Source organism: Haplochromis burtoni, unplaced genomic scaffold (genome assembly GCF_018398535.1).
Source record: "Haplochromis burtoni strain Fernald_Lab_line unplaced genomic scaffold, NCSU_Asbu1 Contig_171, whole genome shotgun sequence".
Lineage (NCBI taxonomy): Eukaryota > Metazoa > Chordata > Actinopteri > Cichliformes > Cichlidae > Haplochromis > Haplochromis burtoni.
Window position 1 is genome coordinate 491,895 of NW_024582532.1, and position 26,848 is coordinate 518,742.

Here is a 26,848-nt window from a genome sequence, read left to right on the forward strand (position 1 = left end):
TTCATGGAGAGAAGATCTTTTGGGCAGGTAGAGAAAGAAATTACTGATCTTTATTAAATATTCCAAGAAAGTCGAGTCTATTTTTGAGTAGCAAAAGCTTTTCACTGGGAAGATGCACTTAACAGAACTTGATATCTGCTTTTAGATAAATTCATCTATCTGTCTATGATCTATGTACAGTGGTCCCTCGCTATAACGCGGTTCACCTTTTGCGGACTCGCTGTTTTGCGGATTTATTTATTTTTGCGCAATTTTGCATGCTTTTTTTATGTTGTATTTTTATTTTTATTTTTTACAGCGCATTGTGTTCTGCGTCCTGATTGGCTGTAGACCATTTTTAGTCAATCTCGTGCCATATCTCCTGTACAGTACAGAATGCGTTAAGCTTCGTAAATAATTGCGTTAAGCAAATTTACATAAATCTTGGATCGCCCGCAGTGTGACTCTGAAGTGCTGTACTGCATGTTTTTAAGTCTTCTCCCCAACAAACACAACACTGAAACGTTTTGCACCGTCAAAGGCAACCGCGGGTGCCTTTGGTTTCATTCGATAATACTGGGCTTATTTTTCTACAAAGGCTTGAACCTTGAGAGTGTTTAAACAAGAGAGAAAAGTGTATAAAGTGTGTAGTGAGGGGTTTTACAGCCTTAAAACATCTACAATAATTGTAAAAAATAAAGTTGGCTACTTCGCAGATTTCACCTATCGCAGGTTTTTTTTTTTAGAACGTAACTCCCGTGAGTCCCACTGTATATACATAGATAGATATAGATATATCTAGAAAGCGATATTTATTTATTTAATTCGATTTTAATCACATTTTCAAATCAACCCCAAATCCTGTCTCTGTCTGCAATAAACCATGCTCCACTTTTTGTGTATTTATTATCATATTATTTGTTTATTGTTGTCCTATTTATTTTCTACTCCTTTGAAGGGATCAAACTCTAGTGTCAGGAACCTTGGTGCAGTCTATACAGTGTATATTGACTGAAAAAACAAATATAAAACAATGTTTGTATCTGACCCTCACAGAATGCGCCTGGGCCCATCTGACACGTGAGAAAACAATTCAGCAGTCTTTCATTTTTTGCACGCGAAAGATGAACCCGTGATAGTACTTCCAAATCACTCAGTGTATCTTTGACAGACGCTGTACCTCGTCTGGGGGTAGCCATTGTTCCCAACCTGTACGTCCACCTCATGCATGCCAGGTGGCAGCACAGGGAGAAGACAGGTGATGTTTGCTTCCGTCCAAAGCAAAGTGACACATTCCCTCCTTCCTACAAGCACGATGCTGTCATTGTCTTGCTGCCCGAGGTTCAAACCTTGGATGGTGAGAACTCGGTGGCCTGCACAAAGAAAGACAAACAAGTATGCCAACTCATTTTTCCAACGTAGCAGCCTCTGTCATTAAAGTGCCAAGATGACTGGCACTTGTCACCTCGTTGGCTCTCATTGTATGTCATGAATGTCACGGGTTGTTCTGCAGATCAATAGAAATTCTTTTAGCGTCATTTCTTCCTAGTTGTTTAGTATAATTAGACGGTAAGCCATGCTAGCCCCCTGAGCCAAGATTCTCAAGCTTAAGAAAGCTTTAAAAGGCTAAAACTGGGTAAACCTGCAAATCAGCATTACACAACTCAAGACTATAACAATTGAGGTTTCTACACACGCTTTCAGCTGCTGTTGACAGGTCAGAAACATGCCAGCTCTGAGCAACAAAGCCCAGACAGCACACGTCAACATTTTGGCTCTCTCTGCCATTAAAATACATTGTGTTCATATATTCAAGGACACATTTCATGTGATGTAACCTGTCCTGTGTAAAAGTTACTGACAAAAATACATAAGCCTTCAATATTTTCTGGATTCACTGTTTTCATAGCACTAACTGAATAATAACAAATGCACTGTGCCTATATGTGGTTTACTTTGTGTATGAAGAGGCTTGAAATTCAATAAAGAAACACTGAATCCTTTTCTTTTCAAGCACAAAGGGGAAGCAAACAGTTAGGACTGAAAGTAACCTTTAAAGGACAAAACCCACCTTCATCCTCATTAAACTCATTAATCTTTACTTAAATGAATCATACAATCTCTATAGTTGTGTTAAAGGTTATTTGATGCATAAACACAACAGCTCCATTCAGCATAAAAAAGGAGCTGCTTACCAATCACAGTGGTGGTCAGGGGATTCAGGCCTGTGATCTGTGGGGTGAGGTTATTATCGTAGGTGAAGGAGCTGATGGCCGTCTGACTCATGTTTCCCAACAACACCGTGACCGTCTGTGATCCCACAGCTCCCTGAAATAAGCATTTTAATAAAAGTAAGTACCTTATTCAGAGCTAAAGACGGGAAATAATATAATGTTACATAACATTAAGTTATGTAAGTTTTATTATGACAAGACTATATAACTAACTATGTCATTTCTGGGCATACTCTGTCTGATATGACCAATGGTCTGGTGGTGAACGTAGTATGAACTTATTTCTTTATAACAAATGTTACTCAAATATTCTGTTGTGTTAATGCATTTAACAGTTTTGTCAGTACGCTACATCACAAGAAAGGACTGCAGTAGTTAGTGACGTCTGACTGACTACAAAAATTAACACAATGATACATATGCTATATATATTATAGTAGCCATGCAAAGTGTCATTTGAAATAGTTTTAATAGGAAAATTAGTGAAAAGAACAAGTTAATAGCGACTCCAATGCATTTACTTGACCGTAGAGAAATTTTGTAAGTCACTTAATACGTCAGTGGCTAAAGCCTGAGTTTAAATTTCAGTTCTCATTGCTGGATTAACTTCAACAAAAAAAAAATAAAAAAAATCACTGATATATAAACATTTTTAAAACATCCTAAGAAAGCTTCAAGCTTTTTATATTTGTTTTTATTTTATTATGTCTTGTAATTACTATGCATGATCCAGCAAGTACTCACATTCAATTTAGATTCTTAGTGTACCTAAAAAAGTGTTACAGTCTTTTTTAAATAATGCAATGTAACTACAGATCTGGATATTGGATTGGATAATTAAATATGAAATTATATGAAATCATTTGACTAATTTCTACCAACTCTGGATTTTCCAGTTTGCATTCTTCTTGTTTTCTGCTCATGTACTTTTTACTCAGTTCTCAGCACACTACACGACAGCTATTTTATTTGCATGCTATTACAGGTAAACACTGTGTATAAAAAATGAGTTTGCAGTGTGGGGACTTACTGCTGGTGTTCTGCATTTCAGTTCAGTGTCAGTTGAATCAATCAGTGTGCACTCTGCACTGCCAACAGTAACTGTAGCGTTCTGGCTGAAGCCAAAGCCTCTCACTGTCAGCAGAGTCCCTCCTGAGGAAAAAATAAAACAATAATTGTCTCGCAGAATTAGGTGTTTCATGGCTCACATAGAGGATCGTGGTTGTACCTGCAACGCTTCCAGAGAGCGGGACGAAAGAAGACACGATGAGCTGGTAGGTAAAGAGGAGGTTGCTGTCTGAAAAGCGTGAATCGCCCAGAGAGGGGAAGCTTACTAACACTGGGTAGGTGCCGGCACTGGTGCTGCCAAGTCTGCATACTTGAGTGGTAGCTGAAATATATTTCCCACATTATAGTTAGTCTCCTGGAGACAAGTATCGTCTGAGTTATCTTAACGAGAACCTAGAGTAAAATGTTCACTTCTCAAAAATAACTCTACTCACCTGTGGTTGCTTCAACGTGGCACCTGGCCTTTCCCACCATGATGGAAGCATTTTCACTGCTGAAGCCAGTCCCAGTGACAGTTAAGAGAGTCCCCAGACCATTAGAACCTGAAACATTATATTAAATTATATAAGCTGCCTTCACCATACAGTACGGCATAAAAACACACGGCATAATTTACAAAACTTCCTGGACTTGATCAAATAATATGAGACTGACAACAGGCTTTATACGAATACTGTCAAAAACTGGTGTTGATTGACAAGTTTTGGATAACAAACCCTTCACTAGTGGGCGTTTTGTTCAAAGCTGGAGCTCCTAAACTCCACAACTGTCTCCATTTTCAGATAAGTTCAACTGCATCACAAACAGCTTTTAAATCCAGACTCACCAGCTTTTTAAGCTTCACATTAGTTCTGACTCACTGTGTCATTTCTGTGCATCTATTCTATAATTAATGTATTCTTTATTAATCATAACTATCATTTTTATTTTATTACTTTAAAACAAAATTAATTTTTTTTGTTTGTTTGTTTGTTTTTTTGTTTTTGTGTCCCGTTTGGATCTTTAGCCATCAGAATTGTTGTCTTAAGGCCAAGAAAGATGCCAAGCGGATTTATTTTACCAAGTGGATCATCATGGCCTTGCCATATTGGTCCATTTGATTGACCTTTATTATAATTATGAATTTATTTTATTTTCAGTTGCTACAAACGGGACAAATTAAAAAAAATTTTAAAGTTAAATGTGCAAAGAGATCAGAGTCAAAGGAACTAAAGTTACAAAGTACAGCAGGTAACAGTAACTTGGTGATGAACTGAACACCTTGCGAAGGGCTGATTCCTGTCACGACTGGAGTTTTCTCTTCGGACCATATAAAGCCGCAGTCACCAGAACACTTTGATGGGATGCCGTTGATTTGAACCTCCACCTGGGAGCGGTCATAACGAAACAGTTATTAAAGACTGCTGTCAAACATGCTGCCTGCAGTCACGGAATATAACAATACATCAGCTTTATGCAAACAGAAAAAACAAAACTTGCTCTACAGGATGCACGCTAACAAAAACACATTAACAGATTAGCTGTAGCTATAGCAGACGGTTGGACACACATAACTTGAAACTTAAAACCACCTGGCCTGGAGGCTTTTTGATTCGCAGACGTACCTGTGGTTTGTTTTCCCACACTCGGAAAAAGTCTCCTGTCAGGCTTCGAATCCACAGACCTCCCTTTCGTGTTTCCGTGGCCGAAATAATGACATTTTCCCCGACAACTGACGAGTAATCGAACTGTAGCGAGTGAAAATCACAATGTATGATGTATGTTTATACCTTTTATGTACATGTTGTTATGACTGATTCATGTCATTGAAGCTTTTGTTACTAATATGGATATTTCCACGTATCTAATGTTGTATCACAATAGTAATTTTAAGCAACATTTGTAGAAAAGTGCCAAAATCAAAAAGTCACGTCAGTGAATGCACCAGAAAATATAAAATGTAATAATGAAATATACCAAGTTTAAAATTTTAAAACTGTGACATAAATTAATATTTATTAACATTTTATCATTCATTAATTTTACTTCTATTAGCGCCTCATTTAGCTAATATGGTGTTCATTTCTTTTTATTTAATTTTCTGTAGCATATTTCACAAATTGTATTTATTTATGCATTTTCTGCTTTAAAAAATGCAAATGAGCAGACTGTAATTCAGTGTTTTGGGGTCACAGAGCACATGACTACTTTGAGTCAGGAGATCATTACAGAAATGAAGCTGTTAGCTAATCTAGCAGAAAAAAGTCACTATACACAAAGTCTACATTCATCTTTAATACTATGTTATTGATGGAGATCTTCATTTATTTCTATTTATTCTCGATTTTGGCAGTTTTGGTCTTTCATGCGGTTTTCTTTATTAGAGAAAAAGTAGCCTTTCCTATCAAACGTATACATTTGATGGGAAATGAAATTTACATTTTAATAGAGAAAGGGTAAAAGAGCAAAGACATAAAGGAACACAAACACAACAGGATGCGGTGGAGTCAGACCTGGATCAGAGGTTGGTCTCCTGGCTTTGTGAGCCACTTAACGCTCCACTGGGGACGTCTGCAGGTTCCAGACTTTTGGACGGTGACCTGGCCCATCCCTGCAATTCCCTCCAGGGCATACTTCAGGTCCTCCTCACTGATGTCCACAGATAAACCTAAAACCAAGGACTTGTTTTGTCATTTTTAATGATAGCCGTGTAAAGATATCCCAAAATGAATGATATTTGTACCACATCTATTAGGTTTCCCCTCTTGAAGCTGCAGTACTTCACTATTTTATATATCACAGAAACACTCAAAGCAGAATTCAAAGTGGAAAAGTGGTAAAGTAATAACTGAAGCTATAGCAGATGTATTGATTCTAGAGTGCTATGTTTTTAATCTAACGTTAATCTAAGAATAAACACCATAAGTCATTAGTTTTTCATCTGTGAACCTCAGAGACGCAGACATAACGTTACAGAGCTAACACTACCTGAAGCTTCAGCTCCCTGTTTCTTTCTCTTTGAGCCTTCAGAAGCTTTGTAAACTTTTAAAAAGAGCTTTTGTGCATTTACTTTGGATTAATGTCAACCTGTCATCATTCACAATGGCAACAATGGCATATGAGCAGCGTGGAAGTCAGTAATTAGTTATAGGTCACACAGAATTGAACCATTTGGATAATCCTATCTGTGGAACACCGCAGATGCAGGCAAGGCAAGGCAGGCAAGGCAATGCAAATTCTACTAATGTCTGTCAGCGCTACCTTCAGCTCGACCACCATAAATCATCGCATCAAAAGTGCCGTTCAGAGGAGGGGAGGCTCGGTGAGGGCGGGCGATGGTCACTGTGGTAGCTCCTTCTTTAAACTCAGCCGCATCCTCACTGTTGTTGGACATCTTCAAAAGACAGTGGAGAGAAAAAAATATCAACACATTTCGATTTGGCTTCTTAATCCTGGTTGTAAAGTGTGTGCCAGGTTTAAGGCCTTTTTTATCAACAGAAAATGGATCATGAGTGGAATCACTTTAAGCTCATTGTGGGACAGTGTTTAAAGGACTCTCTGGATGTTGTGCTCATTATATTGTATGTTTGGTTCAAATGGCAATATCATGTATGCTGTTTTTTAACTTTTCTGCATTTACTTTACTTGTCCTCGGGCAAGATACTTCACCCGTTGCCTACTGGTGGTGGTCAGAGGGCCCGGTGGCGCCAGTGTCCGGCAGCCTCGCCTCTGTCAGTGCGCCCCAGGGTGGCTGTGGCTACAATGTAGCTTGCCATCACCAGTGTGTGAATGTGTGTGTGAATGGGTGGATGACTGGATATGTAAAGCGCTTTGGTGTCCTTAGGGACTAGTAAAGCGCTATATAAAATACAGGCCATTTACCATTTACCATTTTACTTATGTTAATGAGCAGCGTAAACTAGCTTTATTCTGTAAATACATCCTGTCACAAGAATTTCACTCACTGTTTTCAAAGGAAATAAGATAGTAAGTAGCATCCAGATGCTGCTAATCAAATCCATTGATTAACTGATCATCAACAAGTGTGACCTCCTCTGTATATTTATGATGAAAGAATTTCCCTCAGGATAAATAAAGTTCTTCTTATCTTATCTTATCTTATCTTAAAGGTTTTGTCAGTCTGTGGCATTCAGGTACGTGTTAACACAATTCCAAAATCTTCCCAAATTCAAATTGGATTCAGGAGACAGACACTATCTCTACTTTCAAGATTAGGCTTAAAACTTTATTTTTGCTAAAGCATATAGTTAGGGCTGGACCAGGTGACCCTGAATCCTCCCTTAGTTATGCTGCAATAGACGTAGGCTGCCGGGGGATTCCCATGATGCATTGAGTTTTTCCTTTCCAGTCACCTTTCTCACTCACTATGTATTAACAGACCTCTCTGCATTGAATCATATCTGTTATTAACCTCTGTCTCTCTTCCACAGCATGTCTTTATCCTTTCTTCCTTCTCTCACCCCAACCGGTCGCAGCAGATGGCCGCCCCTCCCTGAGCCTGGTTCTGCCGGAGGTTTCTTCCTGTTAAAAGGGAGTTTTTCCTTCCCACTGTCGCCAAAGTGCTTGCTCATAGGGGGTCATATGATTGTTGGGTTTTTCTCTGTATCTATGAAGCACCTTGAAGCGACTTTTGTTGTGATTTGGCGCTATATAAATAAAACTGAATTGAATTGAATTGAATTCAAATTCAAACCACAGTCCAACTGTGCAGTGCTTAGAAAAGTATTAAAAAAGTAAAACCAAGAAGTACACCTCAGTTGGCATGGTAAATATTACATTCCATGGCAGCACTATTAAAAAAAGACTAAACAAGTATGGCTTCTTTGGATGGGTACAAACACCCCATACCAATTCTCAAGCACACTGGTGGAGGGGTGATGATTTGGGATCATGTTTTGCAGCCACAGGACTGGGCGCCATGCAGTCTTTGAGGTGATCATGAACTATTCTGTATAACAGTCCAATGTGGGGCCATCTAAGCAAACAAAAAACCTTCATCTTATTGATACTAAATGTGGTTCTAAAAGCTGGATTTTAAATGGGAAAAGAACACCTGTTAAAACAACATGAAGCAGAAAACCCACATAAACTGCGCAAAGATTAATGTCAGCTTTAACTGAAATAGCTGACATTATGCTTTGGTGCTGCTTCTGCTTTAATTTGTTAGCCAAATAATGACTGTAGAGCAGGTGGAGGCATGACACGCATACAGGATCATTAAGGTGCCTCTCTGTACTGTAACTTATATCGCACGCGTGGCTGCAGGTCACTGTACATTTCTACTGCTTTCATTCACATTGCTGAGGCAACACTAATCTCTTAAGCAGGACATCTGGTTTCAAAATACTGTTACTGAGGCAATTTTGAAACTTTATATCTACTTACTCTTCCTTTATCATCTTTTGGTTTGTTTTATTGAGACAATCCGTAGACACCGTAACACAATAGCACAGGAATGCAGGCTTTATTTTTAGCCTCTGTCCTTTCTTTGTGTGGATTTGTTTTCCAAGAAACACAAGCCAACAAGCCTAAACTCATACGGTTACTCTAATAAGATCCCACAGTACTGGCGTGACTGGGAAAGCCCCTTCTTCTCCCGTTTAATTTTAGCAACACAATATATATATATATTTTTTAACAAAAAGTTAGGATTTCAACGGCCAAAAATTGTTCTCATTATTTGCAGACCAAGAAAACAAATTCAGATTCTGCACTTGGATATGTACAGCATTGTAGGACAGGGACAAGACATGATGTATATAACCTGTGCTTTTTGGTTTTCTGTTTGTAGCATAGTTTCTATTAAGCAATCACATCTTAACAGGCGTTGTTTGGATGCAGGTAAAAAGTCTAAGCGCAGAGTCAAAAAGACATTTGCCAAAGTGCATCAGATAACTAATACTTGGTGAAAATGTAGTTTAGATTTATCTCCTTTTTTGAACAATAACAAGAAGTCAGAAATCAAAATCTTTGCCTTGATAGCCACAATAAAAGGCCTGAAAATTTCCCAGTTGCATTAAGAATGTAGGTTAGCTTGCTAAACCTAAGCTTCTAGTCTTCTAGTCTAGTCTGCTGACTTTTAACAACGAAGCCAACCTGAACTGAACCGACGTTACATTTGTGATTTCCAGAAATCTAATGACTTCTTATTCAGTATTTCTATTTTACACATCTAAATTAACACATCTAAATCCTACCTGCAGGAAGCCAATGCCTAGCAGTGGAAAATCAAATGCACAGTCTAGAGGTGTGGCTTTGATCTCATAGCTGATCCGTGAAGCAGATGATGCATGTTTGCTGACGGAGATCAACTCGAAGGACCGACCAGAATCCTCAAAAGGAGCGGGCCTCCTCTTGTTAGGAACAGCTGTGCAATAAAAAATGAGGAAAATTAAGTTTATCAATATTTAATTAGGGAGAAAACAAGTGTTTAAGACTCCCTGTACAGGCATCAAAGCTATACATTTAAAGGTATTCTGCAAAACGGTAGGATAGAAATATGTAACAACATAAAGCAGAATATACTGTCTGTACAATTAAACAATAAGTACTATCCAACTCTGTACCATTTTCATCAATTGCAGTGGCCATCTTTCCAATATGAACGACATCTATGTAGAAATCTTCACCAGAAGTATCCTTGTACAGGTAGAACTCAAGCAGACTGTATCTGCTCCCAATGTATTGTGTCTGCAGAGAACTTTGCAGATTCATGCATTTGTAACTCCATCTGTGAAGAAAATATCTTATTTACACGCTGCACCGATATGTAATTAGTATCTTTGCACATTTTGGATAAATCAAAAGCACTTTTAGGACTTAGCACTGACTTGGAGCCCTTGTTGAAGATAGTGTTGATCTTTGTTGTGAGTGTTAGCGTTTTGCCTTTGCTGTCCTGGTAAGTGAACCTCATTCCAACTTCATCTTTCAACATTCCCTTGTATGCAAAGCAAAGCTGGAAGAAAATTAAATGAATATTTGTGAAAAAGGTAGCTGCACAATGCCATCAACAATAAATACATAAATGATTGATTTTACCATTGGGTGCTTGTCCAATGAAACCGGTCCATATGTATCTCCAGACTCTGTTGTGTAGCTGTCCTTGAAAAGGATCTCGGCGTTTTTCAGCGACCACCGGCCACAGAATCCAGAGTGATCTACAGGCGTCCCTTCGTTTGCAATATTGAACTGATGAATGGAAAAAAGCAGAAAACTGAGAATCCACAATCAAATTCTCTAAAAATTTAAGAAATCATTTCTCACAGTTTTCTGTTTCAGACTTACAGACATTTCTTTTCTGTTTTAGTATTTTTATTTGTCCCCACAAACCTGCGAATTGTCATTTTCAAAGTCTTTGAAGTATTTCACATCAGTGCCTTCAAAAGTCAAGATCTCCCCCGGACACTCTGCTTTCATCAGGTCTTCCAGAGCCGACTGAACCTGTTCACACAAGCTGGGCATTAGTTACCTCAAGACATCACACCTTTAACAAAACTGTAAAAATTCAGTTTTTGCAGGATCTTTGATAGTTATTTTCAGCAACAATCTTCATCCTAATCAGTCTGTGAATAATATGACAAGAAAAAAAAACAAGCTAAACTTGAGACGGTCACTGGACTCTTTTTTTTTTTTTTACAATACAGACCTCAGATTTGGATGCATTGAAGGCGATGGGCTTTGTAGGGATTCCTCCCCAGAGCAGAGTGAAGGTTTTCATGTTGCCCCTCCCCTTGGTAACCTCAGCAACAGTGATGTTGGTGTCCAAACCAAAAACCTCAAAGTGAAGAGGTTCAAAGTCACCTACAAGCCAAGAGAGCAAAACGCACAAATTTAACACCCAACAAAAAAAGTCCGTTGCAAAGCTCAACACAAGCTTACTCTTTTTAATTATTTTATGCATCCGCCTCACTTTGGTTCTTCATACCTCTGTCAGAATTGAAAGTGACTATAAAGTGAGACCCTTCGCTGCTTTGTTGTTTGGTGACCATGACCGTGTCAGGTTTGATGGACCACAGGCCGTTCAAGGCTGTTTCTACCTCAGCTGCTGAAGCGCTGACTGGGATCGGTGCTAAACGAGGCAAAGATGAAGAAACAACGTGTATTTTGGGGTTCCATCAAATTGGACCAAGATATGCAAGTTTTTTTGTGGCTGCCAAATCCAAGTTTACTCAGTGTTTTTCACATTACCAGTCATGGCACGTCCATAGCCGAGGCTGAAGAAGGCGCTACTACAGAGTGCGTCAGAACAGCTGCTGCTCACAGTCACGTTCTGGACTTCCTTGACTCCAGCCACATTGGCGGGCCACATGTCAAAGGTAACCACCTGGTTAACAGTGAAAATGTGCAGAAATGAGGCACAAAGCTATGAAAAACATCATTCCATCCATTTTCTTCAGCTTATCCAATTCAAGATCAGAGGTGTTCCCATGCACTTTGCAACTTTTGCAAAACAGGAGCAAACCTAGCCTAGCTCTGTCCAACAGAGGGGGATATAGTAACACTATTTAATGCTCAAACCTGTAGCATGTTACTGTATCTCATCTTTCTATTTTTTTTATTTCTAAGCTAACTAACCAAACATGCTCCTGTTTATTTACCCAAACGTCCGACTACATCTTTTGGAGGACTTGCAGATATTTTTGGATGAGTTGTACATTCACAGCATTTCTGCCATTAGAGGTCTTCCAGGCAAATAAAATACCAAAACATATAGTTTGAAGACATTTTGAAGCATTCTGAGTGGTCTTCATCACACCCATGAAAATATATTGGACTCAGCAGAACTTTATTATATTTAGCTGTGTGAATATATTGGTCATTTGATTTATTTCTAATAAAATAGCTGGAAGTAGCTTAGACTATGCTTCCATTAGACAACTATTGATATAGCTAGAACAACAAATAATGAGCAACCTTCACTGTCACCTGTAACTTTAAAGCATTACAAACAGTGTTGCAACGTCATACCTACAGTACATTACTATATACACTAGTCTGATATCAGGCTTAGGTAAGGGCGTATGACACCTCTGAAAGGTGTAGCTACCACGTGCTGTACCTGCTCCTCATCAAACACGTCGTAATCAGCACCAATGTCCTGGACTTCATTGACAGCATCATCTGTCTGGTCTTCTGTGTAGGAACTCTCCCCTTGGAACAATCCCAAGTTTATGGTAGCTGCACCGCCATATTCCTGTTGAAGAATTTCCATGTAATACCTAAAACAAAACATTTATAGTTATTTTAGGTATGCCTATAAAATCTTTGGTATACTTTGGATGAATGATTTGGGGTAAATAAAGCTGCAGGCTGCCAGGCTTACGGTTTGTCTTTCTCCAAGGCCAGTACTTGTGACTTTTGTGACGCCAGTTGTGTGTAGTCAATGACATAATATGGCTGATATGCAACTTTAACCTGAAGTAAAGGATTTAGGAAATTATTATCACTTAAGAACAGTAAACTGTACTGTGATTTGAAAAAAATAAATCTTGTCACACCTTATTTTCAGGGCGGCTCGAGTTGCTGAGATAGAGATCACATCGATCATCACAGTTCAAGTATATCGTGTAGTTGCCGGTGGCAGGAGGGACAAAGAAGCCTGTAAATCGTGTGGTGAAGTAATCCATTTCTCTGGGGAAGACGTAGGGCATGGAGTCGATCCACTGAGACCAGTAGCCAGTTGTGTTCCTGTTGTAGCTCCAAATATTGCTGAGAGAAGAGGGCCGCGAGTTGTTCCACACCTCCATTTTCAAGCCTCTTCCGCCTTCACATAAAAAGTAAAAATGAGGTATGCAAAAACAGTTAGTCGCTTAATCAAGGAAAGAAAATGAAATGCCAAAGAGATGGCATATTAGCATAATAATCTATGATAAAAGCAATCAATAGACTAATATCAGCAACAATGTTAATGTATTTCAGGGCCACACTGCTTTTGTCCCTGAGCTAAATACTAAAATCAGTCAAGATGAACAACAGTAAGATAAAAGGCTTACAAGTGTGAGAAAAGCTACAAACGAAGTAAATAATGAAAAACATGAACTCATTTCAAATACTGAAAAGTCAACAGAGTGTTACAAAATAAAATCCCAGTGGTGACAGATGAAAACCAGACTGGCCTGAATCAGACAAACACGGAAAACGCAAAGCAAATAAAAACAGAAAAGGCAAGCATGCAGCGAGCCGGTACGGCTGCCTTTTGACCTCGTTTTAACACAAAGGACAGGTGAGTTATTTTTTATCATCAGATCTCACCAATCTCTGGTGAAAGGATTTTTTTTATTTTTGGACAACAGTATCTCCTCATAGCCCAGATCTGATTAATCTGTCAAGAGCATTTTTTTTTAAATACATATTTGGTAAATGCAGAAGCTGATAATCCATTTAAATAAGTTTTGTGCATCTTGAAGCAAATTTTACAGCAAAGGAACAATAAATAACAAGTCGTTAAAGATTAAGACGGTATATGGGTCATAACAGATCACCCGAATTCCTAACCGACCCCCTCAGACTCAACATGGACTTTGTACAAATAACTTTAATACAATATTTAACCTCCATTCTATGAATATTTAAGTGAAGTACACAGCTGTGGATCAGGATCTGGTCTTCACTGATAGAACTTGGAGACCTTTCATATGCTACAATGTGTTTGTGTCAGCCACCTCTTCGATACGGTGATGTCACCACCAGAGCTTTCAGTTTTGGGACTTTCAAGTTGTATTTATTATTAAATATTTTTATGTTTGGTTATTAGTTGTCTTACTGTGTAGATTTTCATCTTGATGTTATTCCTTGGCCTCAGTTTTGAGTGTTTACTTCCAGCTTCTGTTATTTTAATTTATTCCCTCAGTGTTTCATCCTCCTGTGTCTCTTCTGCTACAGAAAGTTATTTTATGTTTCTGTATTTCCCCATTTAGTTATGGCTTTCACTATTTGTTTACTAGTTACTTGTCATTTATGTCTTATATTTGGTTTCCTCTTGTTTAATCACCTGAATTACTTGGATATGTGTGTTTTCACAGCTCTGTCTTCTTTCCCGAATTAGCCCTTTGTGCAAACATAGCATGGATTTGTTATTCTTCTCTCACTTTTTGTAGTTTCTATTGCTTCCTATCCACCAGTAAAGGGTGTGCTTTATATTTAAGCCTGCCTGTACAGTCAGTTTTTAGGTCTGTTTGTGTATGCTGAAATATGACAAAGATAAAACATCCAGGGAACCAATGTGTATTTAAAGAAAAGTTAAAGGTGATTATGTTCCTGATAGAAACAGTGGTAGAAATTGAAAAACATTAAAAGGCATGTGTGTGTTTTTTTCCATTCACGTCATCGTGACTGAGAACTTTTCTGTGATGCACGATTAAAGTGATTGTTTGTGCTGGAATGATTATCTCATTCCAGCACACAGCACATCAAAGTCAGAGTCTTGATAAAAGGTGAGAAGAATAAGATGAAATCTCTAAGACAGCAGATTTGTTGACAAATAGATACTTTAAATTCTTCCACTCTTCAAGTTGTCCACAGATTCCCATGTGTTACTTAGATAATTACACGGTATGACAGCGGCAGGATGGATCAAAACAAGTGCCGGTTAAAAGACAAACACATCAGAGGAGACGGCACGTTCTCACCCGGGTAGACTGCTGCGTTCTTGTTCATCTGGTGTTCTGCAGTCTTGCATGTGATTCTGTCATCGTCCACACTCTGGACTTCACAAGGCAGGCCTGTGGAAAAATATCAAACGTCAGCGGCTAAAGGTACATTTTAGCTCACATCAACTTTACACACACATGCAGAAAAAAACAGCAGAGCTGAATAAAGCATGTTTTCATGTGGGGGGTTTATTTACCTAACGTGTAGAATTTTGAAACATTTTACAACCACTCGACGGTGGTAGAAAGCACAATTAATACAAAGTATTGTATGTAAGTACATCAATGAGTATCAAGGTACTTCATTGACATTTAAGTCCATGTAACACTTTTATCACAGTACACCCACAGTACTACCTGTAGTCTACCTTTTCCTATCCTGCATCAATACGATGGCTAAACAGTAGTTAATCTGATTACATTTTTAAAACTTGTAATTCAACATATAAAGTACTTCACCTATAATCCACCTTTAACTTTAAAAGTCTACCTTTAAAACAAAAACACAATAATATAATCTATTATATAATTCACGTGTGTTGTAGGTTTTCTTTACTTATTTTTCAGCTGGTTTAATATATTTTTTATTTCTTCCCGTTAGTCATTTTGTAACTAAAAATAAATATAAATCTAATTTATTACGATGTATGAATATATTTTTCTGCAAATATTTTTTTTTCCATCACCACTTAGATTTTATTTTTCTTTGTTTCTTTCTACCATCATACATTTGTACAATTTTCTAACTGGTAATGTTTTGTAGCTGACAATTCAATGGCTATTTCTGCATTTAACATCTTTAAAATCATCTATAACTTCAAATATGCAAATACTTACAGAATAAATTACTGTTTGGTTTCATATTTTCTAACTGTAAAGCTCATAAAAAAATAATTCGTCTCCACGTTACACTCTCCAGTCTGTTACTGATCATTTGTGTGTCACATCACAGCTGACATACATTTCCAATGCATTGCAAACACCTGAATTTAGTGATCTGTATCGTTATCTTTGTGGAGAGGAATGCCTTTAAATGGTGATTCCATATCTGTTGTCTACATATTGGGTTCAGTTACAATCTCACATCTATTATTATTGCATATGTACCATAACTGAAAGTCAGCAGCATACTACATGACTCACAAAGCCCTTGGAAAAGCAGCATTTTTGTCATGGTGTGCTGTGCTTCTGTGCTTTGGAAAGTTATTTCCTCTGCTGTCTGACAAGTCAGTGGTTTTGTTTTCAACGCATGCTGACATGCTGTTGCGTTGACAAGGATAATCACCTTTGCGTGCCTTGTAGTTTGAACAACACATAGAAATTTGTTTAGTGGAAACGTGTGTATCATTCATCCATTCATACTGAACACTTTGTGCTGAAAACAAGTTGACACGGCTGTTGCTGGTTAGTGTTTTTATGCGTTTCTGTTCCGATGGTGACGATTACCTCCAACGAGAACGCGTGCTGGTTGATCAGTTTCGTCAAAAAAACGACCCTGAACGGTCAACAGAGTTCCACCCATGATGCTACCCTCTGAAGGAAAGACCCCTGTCACCTCTAAGAAAAAGACAAAAACAAGGAATAAATACTAAATGTAAGAACTGAATCATCGTGAACAACAAATATCTGCTCTCCTAAGTACCTGCAAAGGTCTGAAACATGGACAGCTTGCCCAAAGCTGAAACCCTGTAGAGCTTCTTCACTGCCTGACTCCTACAGATTATAAAGAAAAAAGAATGGCTTCTTCTCAGCACAATTTTCAGTTTAACATCTGCAACAGCTAAAAATGTTCAGAAGCCACAAATTTTACATTAAACAATTGAAGTGTTTTACCTCCCAAAGTCTGCATCAAGAATGTAACTCAGGTTTTGATGACCTGTTGGATACACAATATATTACTAAAGGGTTGTTTGGAAAACTTGAAAGTGACATATATTAAGAAGAGCTGTAATTTCAGTGTGAAGAAAGCCAGCCTACCAACAAACGTCCCCGTCATTTTGCAGCTCATGTATCCCATTTGTGAAGATTGAGAAACCAGTTGGAGGTTATACCTTAAGATATATTGTGCAAAAAATGAAATAACTTTTCTTTTCTTTTTATAGTGCTCTGAATATATTCAATGTAGAAAGCACGCAGGTGAACAACTTACCGTTCATCTGAGTTGGGTTTAAGCAGATCACAAGGCATTCCTCCCATGTAGGATCTGCAATAAAAAGAAGATTACAGAGGTGTACAAATAAAGTTTAAGAAAACTGATGGATGAGGCTGGATCTGTTACAGAATATTAACAGATTATCTTCAAATCGTGACCTTTTTTCATTTTATAAAATTGCTTTTTGCTGCTTTGGTAAGATTAATTGGTTTACAGAAATACAATTTCAGTTATTTTAACATTTTCTACCTCAGAAATCTGGCGTTGATTCCATTTGAGCTCAAGTCTGTGTTGCTTCCATATACATCGGTAAAGATACGTCCATACACGGTCACCAATGTGCCTGCCATGTCATTAGAGTGGGTTTAACAAAAGTTCAAAGTGAACTCAGTAAAATAACTGAATGCAGCACACACGTTACCTGGAGGACCACTGACTGGACTCAGAGATTCAATAGTAGGCGTGCGATACCAAACAGTCTGAAAAGAGTTAAAGGTGATAAAAAAACCAATGACCACAACAAATCCAAAACACAGATAAATGAAAGTATGTGTTGCACACAGACTTACTGTAAAGATGCAGAGCGAACTATAACGGCACATGCTGTTGTCTGGAACACCATCCACGCTGACATGGATTTCATAATAATCATATGGCATGGGTCTGTGAGAGACAAAGAAATGATTTTAGATGGCAATGGCATGCAGGAAGTAGCTTTAAAAAAAGAGCCATCATTATAATATTCAGTATATTGAACATCAACAGCCAGTTGATATAGATTCTATACAATTACACATACATACATTATGTATACAGTACAAAGTTTTGGTAAAAATGAGCCAATATGCCAAAATTAACCAGAATTAAACAACAGCTATTATAGCTAAGTTATCTAGAAAGTTAATTAATCTTTTATTCACAAGGACAACTAGGGGCGCTCAGAGGGGAATTTATTTTAGGCAAAGTGTTTTATTTCCTGTCTCCCTTCCCTCACCCCCAACCACTTGCAGCAGATGACTGCGCCTCCCCCGAGCCTGGCTTTGCCGTAGGTTTCTTCCTGTTAAAATGGAGTTTTTTATCCTGCTGTTGCCAAGTATTTGCTCATAGCTTTTCGTCCGATTGTTGGGGTTTTTCTGTATTATTGTAGGGTCTTTAAGTGACAATATAAAGTGCCTGTGAAATAATTAAGTAACTTGTGAAATAAGTAAATACAGACGTGCTGCTAAAGTATGCCTGAACTGTACCTGGTGTAGCACATAATCTGGTTGCTGTGTGTGGAGTCTCTCTCCACATCACAGGGGACTGACAGGGTGTTTGACACCAGGGTCACACGGTTTCCAAACATGTCGTCTACTGGATTCAGCTGGAACTGCCGCTCCTGTGCAAAACCTGGAAGGGAAAAAAGGGGGCAACACAATCTCAGAAGGTAATTGTTTTTGAGGCTTAGAGTCACATCTTTCAGCATCATCCCACCAGGCCAGCAGGCACAAGGACTCTCAGGACAGTTACAACTGCATTAACAAATCTTCTTCAGCTGCATCTTTTAGCTACAGAATAGCTTAAAATTGACTTATATCTCAGAATCCATCATAACTTGTTTTACAAAGTAAAATAATGCCCACACTACTTTTTGAATTTACTTCTAAACCTCATTACGGATCTCCTACCATCTCCTTGAATGGTGAGTCGTGTGGCTCCATTGACGCTTCCTATGCGTGGGGACACGGAGGTTATGCGCTGAGCATCTGCAAAATTGAATTAAAACCGCATGAGAAATCTTTTTTCCTCGAGTGTGAACAGCGAGCTAAAACAACTGAGTTTAGAATAGAAGTTGACTTAACTTACCGCAGCAACACCAAAGAGCGAAGAGGAGAGCTGCGGCCTTCCACTTGACCTCCATCCTGAAGAGCTCCCAGGTTACTTTGCTGCCTCACCTGCGCCCCTCTCTCGACCGATTGTGAATCACGTGACACAAAAGTACTATTTAAAACAAAAATATCATTGACATTTATTGACAGCCATAGAATAAATATATGTGGTAAAATGTACAATTATTACAACAAATCTTATTTTAAAAAATTTTATTTTTCATTTTCCAGTGTGACATTTAAATGAACAAAACTCACCTGCTGTGAGAAAATTTTGTTTACCTGTTGACTGGGAAACTGTCAGTTCAGGGACGCGCACTACCTTTTTATAACGTGCTCAGGGTCCCGCCCCTCACCTGAAACTGGGAGGAGACTGGAAGAAGTTTTTGCTGCATTTATCAGATTTTCAAGATGTCTGCATTTAAAAACAAAAGCCAAAGTGAGTCAGAAACCGTGATAAATAATGGCTCCATGAACACGGAATGCAATTATCGATGAACATGTGGAGAAAGAAGTGGAGCTATAAAAAGCTAAAGTATGCAAAGTTATACACGTTTTGCATTTGTTCAGTCCTTCAGTAAATATGGTCTTTGTGTAGCCTTTGACTTTTTCACACCGTTTCATGACCGTTGGATTAAATTTGTATTAAAGTGCAATCATTCTCCACTTGCACAATGTGCTCTTGAAGTGGTCTTCATGTTATTCTGTCCACGTTTCATTTATAAAACATATCGTACAGTAGTGCTTCGCATTTCAGTCTTTGAGTGTTTGCAAAACTGTCTGTGATCATAACAATGATAAATAAAACTCCTTATGATGCTTGCAACCTTATATTAATTGTAGATTTCCTATTCAACTAATTTGTGCCTTGAACCATAAAAAGAAAACAGATCTAAAACTGGCAAACAGTAAATATTAATAATAATAATAATAATAATAATAATAATAATAATAATAATAATAATAAATAATGTCAAACACAGTTCACTGACAGATTACAGACCAGTCTCTTGGTGGCCCGTTTTCCTTTAGACTATGTCTATTTAAAAAATCCAAACAATGCATAGAAAGATTGCTTAATTAAATTCACCAAAGTGGGTGTAATATTCATAAATATGAAATAATTCGAAGGGTGTCCTCATGACTTTACAGATGGAATCACGAATGCCAAACCGCTGTATACCTTCAGAAGCCTGACATCATAGAAATATTTCAGCATGATAATCATCCAAAGCACATTGTCAAAAATCACACGAGTGTTTCAAGAACAAAAAGAAAAAAGTTGTTTTAACTATTTCACCTGACTTGAATCCAACAAAACACCTTCAAGGTATTTAAAAGAAATGTAAAGTAACAAACCCCTTCCAGGAAAGAGATTGTTATCAAAATGTCTTTGAGCAATGCCATGACGTTGTTCTTCAACACAGATACTCTCCATGTACTTATAATGAGCAAACCCCCACCTCACCCACTCTGATCACCTTTCTGTTACGCTTGAGCCTGCTTACAAACCATTCCTGAAGCGCAGCAGACCAGTGAGAAAACAGACCAGGATCTGGCAGCCTCAGCACAGCCTCGGCACTAAAGACTGCTTTAGGAACACCGAATGGGGGGTGTTCAAGACAGCAGCCTCGCAGGGAGACCAGATAAACATAGAGCAGGCAGAGGCAGTAAACAGCTACATTGCTAAGAGGATGTCACTGTAGTTAAGGCCTTCACTGCACGTGGCAACCAGAGACCCTGGTGGAGCATGAGACTGCTCTCCCTGTGGCCAGGTCTGCGAGAGACACCTCTGCGAGACAGGAAACACCAGATGAACATGGCAGGGAGTACAGGCACTGATGAATTGCAAGGGGTCAATAAAGATGATGCTTCTCTTCCGGACAGGTTCAATAACTTCTTTGCATGCTTCCAGGCATCAAACCGAACATACAGAGGGAAAGTGGGTTCTCCTCCATTATCTACAGGGCCAGCTGTTATTATAAGTGCAGCAGATACCAGAGGACCCTAGCCGGGGTCAACCCACGGAAAGCTGCAGGTCCAGATAACATCCCAGGACATGTGCTCAGGGACTGCACTGGTGAGCTGGCACATGTCCTAAATGATATTTTTAACGTCTCCCTCAGTCACGCCACCGCACCGAGATGCTTCAAAATATCCACCATAGTGCCAATAGCAGAGAAACCAGTTTTATCTTGTCTAAATGGCTATAGTTCCGTCGCATTGACGCCAACTGTGATGAAGTGTTTTGAACAGCTTATCAAACCACACATCACAGCCACCCTTCCTGCATCAATTGACCTGCTCCAGTTTGCTTATCATCCTAACCACTCCACAGAGGATGCATTAACCACCACCTTGCACTCAGACATCCCCCATCTGGACCTATGCCATACTCCAATATATTGATTTTAGCTCAGTGTTTAACACCACCATTCCACAGAGACTACTAGAGAAACTCCACTTACTGGGGCTGAACACCACACATGTCTTGGGAGAAACATTTCCAAACCCACCATGCTGAGCGCTGGATCTCCTCAAGGATGTGTTCTCAGGCCACTGTTGTTCATGCTGTTAACACATGACTGTGTATCCAGATATGAGGGGAACCTAGTTATTAAGTTTGAAGATGATATCACAGTGGTGGGACTGATTTGCAGAAATGATGAATCAATGTACAGGAAAGAAGTTGAACGTCTTGTGGGCTGGTGTAGAGTGAATAATCCGGAAGATACGGATCCAGCACGCTCCTCTCAGTATCAGCGACTGCCCAGTGGAGAGAGTAGAAGACATCAGGTTCTTAGGTGTTCAGATCTCGAAGCACCTGAGCTGGGACAAGAGCATCTCAGTGATCAGAAAATGGGCCCAGCAGGGACTGGGTGAAACAAGCCTCTGTCCCCTCCAGCATCCTCAGGACTTTTTAACAGAGGAATGTTCTGACATACGGTACATGTATATCAGCGTGGTATTCCAGCTGCAGTATGTCAGACAAAACAGCACTGCAGAGGATAGTTAGAGCAGCTCAGAAGGCCCTTGGAGTTTCCCTCCCCTCTGTCCAAGAGCTTTTCGAGAGCCACAGCAGGAGCAGTGCACTGAAAATGGTGAATGACTCCTCACACCCCCTCAATTCTTTGAACTGTTGCCATCAGGCAAACGGTTATAGCTGTTGGAGGAAGCCTCCAACAGCTTCCTCCCACAAGCTGTTAGAATGCTGAACTGTTGATTTGGTTATGTACAGTACTATACCCAGCAGTCTTTAGAATTAGTTTTAATTAGTTATCTTTCTTACTCAGTTCTTTATTTATATAGTTATTTTTTTTCTTTTAAAGAGACTATTTTACAGTGATGCATCTGGGATGCATGTGTCTGATTGTGCAGAGTGGGGTGTTTCCATGATGTTTGTGTGTGTGTTCTAATATTTTTAAGACCCTGAACAAACACCCTTTCATTTTGCCTGCACTACGGCGGTATGAACAGCAAATTGAGAATTTAACATTTAACAAGCTAAATGAGGCCTGTAGAGTCTGAGCTGCAGCTCATATATCAAAGTTTCTCTAAGCATTACTCCTTGGGGAAAATTTGCTGGGATGTCCTCTCATAGTAACGCTATGACGTATTTTCCACTTGTGACGGACTAATCTTTCTCAGCGTAGAATGATGAGCTTCAAAATGTTTAGAAATATCCTTTACAAACTTCCAAGACTGTTGGAACAAGTGCTTCTTCGAGATCATTGCTGATGCCCTTCCACCATGGCACTGCATTAACACACACCTGAAAGCTCCAGAGCAGGGAACGGCCAAAACTTGTACTTTTATAGAGGTGCTCACACTTGCTGATGATCAGCTATTCAAGTGCATTTGATTAGCAGCTGCTTAGCCTCTTAATTCCTATGGAGGCAGTAATGATGTACTTTTTTTCCACACTCTTTTTGTATTTTGTGTAGCAAGTTATGTTTTGTTATTTATCTGAGATAATATTTATCTAATTTCAAGACGTGTTTAAGACCAGATCATTTTTTATTAACTCCTGATCCATAAAACCTACTGCCAATCAACATTATTATTTCTGGGGTGTATTTTCTCAACAACTGTAAATAAATAACATTTCAAAGTTTATGATGCAATTATAAGTTTTTGTTTTTTCGACATGGGCGACAGACTGGGGACCGGTCGAGGGTGTCCACTGCCTTTTGCACTAAGACTTAATTTGTCTGCACTTTTGGGTTTTGATCAACCAGACAGGTAGCAATTACAACAAGAATGACCAAAATAGGCATGACTTTATTTTTCTTCTCCAAAACTGCAGCATAAACTAAAAATCAATATGAAAACACACAATAAAAAATAAAATTAGCACTAAAATGAACACAATAAACAACAGTTTGGATTTCACTCGTGGATCAACAGTGAGTAAAAACAAACAAACAAACAAAAAAAAAAAAAGGGAAGTGTGTCATTCACAAGGTTGCATGTTGAGCTAAAAAAGCTCTGATTCTCTGGAGGAGTTCTTTCTTCACACTGTCTGGTACAAGTGCTGCAGTGGAAAGAGACGAAGAGATGAAGAGAGATAAGTCAGAACACAAAATAGAAACTTACATACTCACACAACACGATACTTTTATTGTCAGAAGTTGTCATCCTGTCAGCTGTTTCTAATATTTTTTCTATGTATGTTATAGTGTTGGCCTGGTAGATAAAATATGACTTTTAAGAGGCACCAGCTCCCTCTAAAACTTCCTACGAAGCTCAGAAACATTTCCAGAAATCACCATGCCATGCACGAATAATGGTTAATATCCAATATGCACAAATAATGGAAAATGATCCAGAAACACTGCCATCTTCTCTAGGCTAAAGCTCATTTAAAATGACTGAGGCATCTGAAAGTGTTCTTCAAATGGGCAGTCAATGTCCAAAGACAAACTCTGAAAGACCTTCAGAAAGTCTGAAGAACTACTACTGAAGACCAGTTTAAAAAAAAATACAGCGTCTGGCTCCTTGGAAGAAAAATATAAAGGAGTGAGGGGTGGTTCAAGACTGTATATCAGGGAAACCTGAAATTGTAAGAGCTGTAATCAATAAGTAGTGCTGACCTACAACATTAGCAGTTTGTTAGTTAGCATGCACAAAGATGTATTAAAGATTATGTGCAGTGCTAAATAAGTAAATTGACTTGTACATCTAAACCAACGATGCAAATGAGTATGCTCATCACTTCTAACAGTCTTCCTCCCCCTGCTGTTGCGTTTGAACATCTGTACTGTACCTCTGCCTTTTGGTGTGACCTCTGTGACCAGGTCCTCCACTGTGACATGCTCCAGGCCCTTTTCTCTGATCACATCTGGCTCAAACGGGAGGTAATGACTTTAGTGACTTTTGTTTTTATAGCACCACGACAGCATCACCGGACACAAACATAAGAACAAGTCAAATACCTTTGCAGTGTGCTTTCAGCTGATCCTTCCACCCACACTCCACCAGCTTCGCTCTGAGCAACTCTTTCAACCTGCGGCCACACATTTAATTCACATTATGTGGCTTAATCTGTGCAATTCAAAACCACGCCAAACCATCCAGCATCAAATCACTGCAGCGAAAGACTCGCTTACCGCTCCCGTTCCCCCATCTCTATCAGCTTCTGATTTATTGCAGCCCTCATCTGGGAATCTTTGCTCATGATCCGCCTGAAATTAAACACACACACCGACACAGTCAGCTCGGAAGAAAGAGAGTAATAAAAGCATGTATTATAATGTCTAATTTAGCTCCCTATCAGGTAGCCGCTACCGTTATCGAGAAGGATCAGCTGGGGAACATAAGGTCCCTTTACGCAACTGAACCGTCTAAAAACGTTCAACGCTTAAAAGTTCCGGCTTTGGAGCGGTTAATCTTTCAACGTCAACCTGAATAACCAATGATAGTCTCATTAGTGTTCAAAATACCTGTTTAATAACAACAAATATAATACAATACATTTAAACTGAAAACACTACATTAAAACAGTTACTTAAGCATTTCAAGAGAAATTAGCTCAGGACTCAACTTCCCCTGCGCCCTGGGAGGTTTTGTCCGCCGTAAAATAGCTCCGTGTGAGAAAACAATGACGAAAACACAGGAAACGTGTATCACGCTGGCTACACCTCACCCTCCTCCTCTTGCTGCATACAGGCTGTCATCAACTTGTCAATAAGCCAGTCTCATTGAAAAAGACATGACTGCGTCTAACTACTCATTAAAGGTCAACAGAGACCTGCTGGACCCAAACTTTGAGAGTTACAGGTTATCCTTGGACGCCATACCGACGTACAACATAGAGCTGGATGCTGGTGAGAAAAACTTAAGTGCAGTTAGCAAGTGTGCTAGCCTAGCCCTGATAAAGGTCCAGTATAACTTCTGTCCAGTATAACATTAAATAGGAATAGCAATGTAAGTTATTTGACATTATCTCAGACATTTTATTAGCTGCCACTACGTGACGACGTCAGCTGTTGATGCTACATAATATTTTGGCAGCTGTATCTGTAGCTCAGTGGCTCAGAATGAGAGCTTAAGGTCCACCACTGTAACCTAATGAGCTTTCACATGATCACTAAATCTGAACAATAGCATTGTTTAAACCACTGAAAATTAACAGATTAACGCTGAAGTGACTAATTACTACAGTTTGAACTGCATACACATACATAACTCATTTATATTGCCAGGACAAGTCAAGTGCACCAATTTTAAATAACTTAAAAACAATCATAGGGAGCTTGCACCTACTTTACGTTATAAGGTTAGTTTTGTAATACGTGTTTTAACTTCAAGATCTTAACTTAAGTTTGAACAATACTAAATTGGTGGGGCTGCTGATCCAGAAATGTACTTTAGTGATTAAAACGATATTTTGCATAATCATATACCAAAGCTTGCTAATTCCTTTTAATCGAAACAGGCCAGCTGAGCTCACCTGAGTTGCATCCAGGTGTTTTCTACTATGTCTCTTATCCAGATTATAAAACAGCTAGTGTGGGCCAAAAATCAAGAATCTATGAAGTAACAGGAGAATTCATTATAACATTGGTTTGGATACAGTCTTACTTATATAAAAAGGTGCTTACACTTTGCACAGACATCCACTCACAGTAGATGCAGGTATGCATATTACAAGGTGATTAATGTGCTTTAAAAAACCCCCAACAACGATACTTTATTTAGTGGGAATAATTCAGACAAATAGTAGCTGTAAAAATAGTTAATTGCAGTTTTTTTGTCACCAATAGTTCATCTTAGAGTAAAATGTTGAAATATTAAGATATGTTAAGACATATGTAACACTTTCCACAAAGCAACTGTAGGAAAGGCAGAAGGTTAACCTGCTTTTTAAGTAAAAACATAAATAACAGAAATTTGATTACCGCCATATTTAATCTTTTCTTTTTCATATCTGCCGCAGCCGTGGAGGAGGTCAAGCTGAAGGATACTCAGTACACCCTGGAACACATGCGTGCCTTTGGCATGTATAATTACCTGCATTTAGACCCCTGGTATGAGGACAGTGTTTACTTTGTGGACTGCAAAGGACGGGTCCTTAATCTCACCGTTACGCTGGTGAGTTTGCAAATCCTCTTGTTTTTTGGCCTATTTATGATTGTTGCCCCTCCATTGACGTCTAAGGTGTTTTCACAACTGCACTATTTTCTACGTGATGCTGCTCATTGTTCCACACATGAACATGGTAAGTGTGCTCAGTTTGCTTGGAGTTTTTCCTACGCAAAAAGAAACCAACCAAACAAAAACACAAGTATGTAATGTCATCGTGGCTCAAGAGTTGGGAGTTCGCCTGTAATCGGAAGGTTGCCGGTTCGAGCTCCGGCTTCACCCGTTGCCTACTGGTGGTGGTCAGAGGGCCCGGTG

At 38.9% G+C, this 26,848-nt stretch overlaps 3 protein-coding genes across 4 annotated transcripts in view; 1 reads left to right on the forward strand and 2 right to left on the reverse strand.

Annotated features, from left to right (window-relative positions):
- Nucleotides 1-19,667, reverse strand: part of pkhd1l1.1 (PKHD1 like 1, tandem duplicate 1) — a 44,817-nt gene extending 25,150 nt beyond the window's left edge. Inside the window, exons 1-33 of one of the 2 annotated variants that reach the window (XM_014339612.2) lie at nt 19,232-19,667; nt 18,927-19,061; nt 18,749-18,826; nt 18,326-18,470; nt 17,651-17,744; nt 17,503-17,560; nt 17,331-17,424; nt 17,079-17,132; nt 16,907-16,980; nt 16,763-16,805; nt 16,572-16,642; nt 16,376-16,486; nt 14,909-15,001; nt 12,779-13,044; nt 12,604-12,695; nt 12,340-12,499; nt 11,469-11,604; nt 11,206-11,349; nt 10,927-11,081; nt 10,611-10,721; nt 10,320-10,469; nt 10,112-10,236; nt 9,848-10,011; nt 9,479-9,648; nt 6,522-6,654; nt 5,774-5,928; nt 4,886-5,008; nt 4,542-4,647; nt 3,716-3,823; nt 3,442-3,603; nt 3,244-3,365; nt 2,175-2,307; nt 1,160-1,352 (exon numbers count right to left, since the gene is read on the reverse strand). In XM_014339612.2, the coding sequence (XP_014195098.1) occupies nt 1,160-1,352; nt 2,175-2,307; nt 3,244-3,365; nt 3,442-3,603; nt 3,716-3,823; nt 4,542-4,647; nt 4,886-5,008; nt 5,774-5,928; nt 6,522-6,654; nt 9,479-9,648; nt 9,848-10,011; nt 10,112-10,236; nt 10,320-10,469; nt 10,611-10,721; nt 10,927-11,081; nt 11,206-11,349; nt 11,469-11,604; nt 12,340-12,499; nt 12,604-12,695; nt 12,779-13,044; nt 14,909-15,001; nt 16,376-16,486; nt 16,572-16,642; nt 16,763-16,805; nt 16,907-16,980; nt 17,079-17,132; nt 17,331-17,424; nt 17,503-17,560; nt 17,651-17,744; nt 18,326-18,470; nt 18,749-18,826; nt 18,927-18,981 (3,878 nt within the window). In that variant the 5' untranslated portion in view covers nt 18,982-19,061; nt 19,232-19,667. Of the gene's footprint in view, nt 1-1,159; nt 1,353-2,174; nt 2,308-3,243; nt 3,366-3,441; nt 3,604-3,715; nt 3,824-4,541; nt 4,648-4,885; nt 5,009-5,773; nt 5,929-6,521; nt 6,655-9,478; nt 9,649-9,847; nt 10,012-10,111; nt 10,237-10,319; nt 10,470-10,610; nt 10,722-10,926; nt 11,082-11,205; nt 11,350-11,468; nt 11,605-12,339; nt 12,500-12,603; nt 12,696-12,778; nt 13,045-14,908; nt 15,002-16,375; nt 16,487-16,571; nt 16,643-16,762; nt 16,806-16,906; nt 16,981-17,078; nt 17,133-17,330; nt 17,425-17,502; nt 17,561-17,650; nt 17,745-18,325; nt 18,471-18,748; nt 18,827-18,926; nt 19,062-19,207 lie in introns of both variants that reach the window. The other variant, XM_005940926.3, reaches the window with a different exon arrangement.
- Nucleotides 19,668-23,362: 3,695 nt separating this feature from the next.
- Nucleotides 23,363-24,880, reverse strand: LOC102309785 (transcription and mRNA export factor ENY2-2). Its single transcript, XM_005940920.3, has 5 exons — nt 24,737-24,880; nt 24,559-24,633; nt 24,385-24,455; nt 24,216-24,290; nt 23,363-23,483 (listed from the first exon to the last, which is right to left on the reverse strand). The coding sequence occupies exons 2-5, from the start codon at nt 24,624-24,626 to the stop codon at nt 23,407-23,409; spliced, it is 291 nt and encodes a 96-aa protein (XP_005940982.1). The 5' UTR covers nt 24,627-24,633; nt 24,737-24,880; the 3' UTR covers nt 23,363-23,406.
- Nucleotides 24,881-25,028: 148 nt separating this feature from the next.
- The window catches only part of nudcd1 (NudC domain containing 1), a 49,098-nt gene continuing 47,278 nt past the window's right edge, over nt 25,029-26,848 (forward strand). The window contains exons 1-2 of the mRNA XM_042225435.1: nt 25,029-25,275; nt 26,388-26,542. Coding sequence (XP_042081369.1) covers nt 25,161-25,275; nt 26,388-26,542 — 270 coding nt within the window. The 5' untranslated portion in view covers nt 25,029-25,160. The remainder of the gene's footprint in view (nt 25,276-26,387; nt 26,543-26,848) is intronic.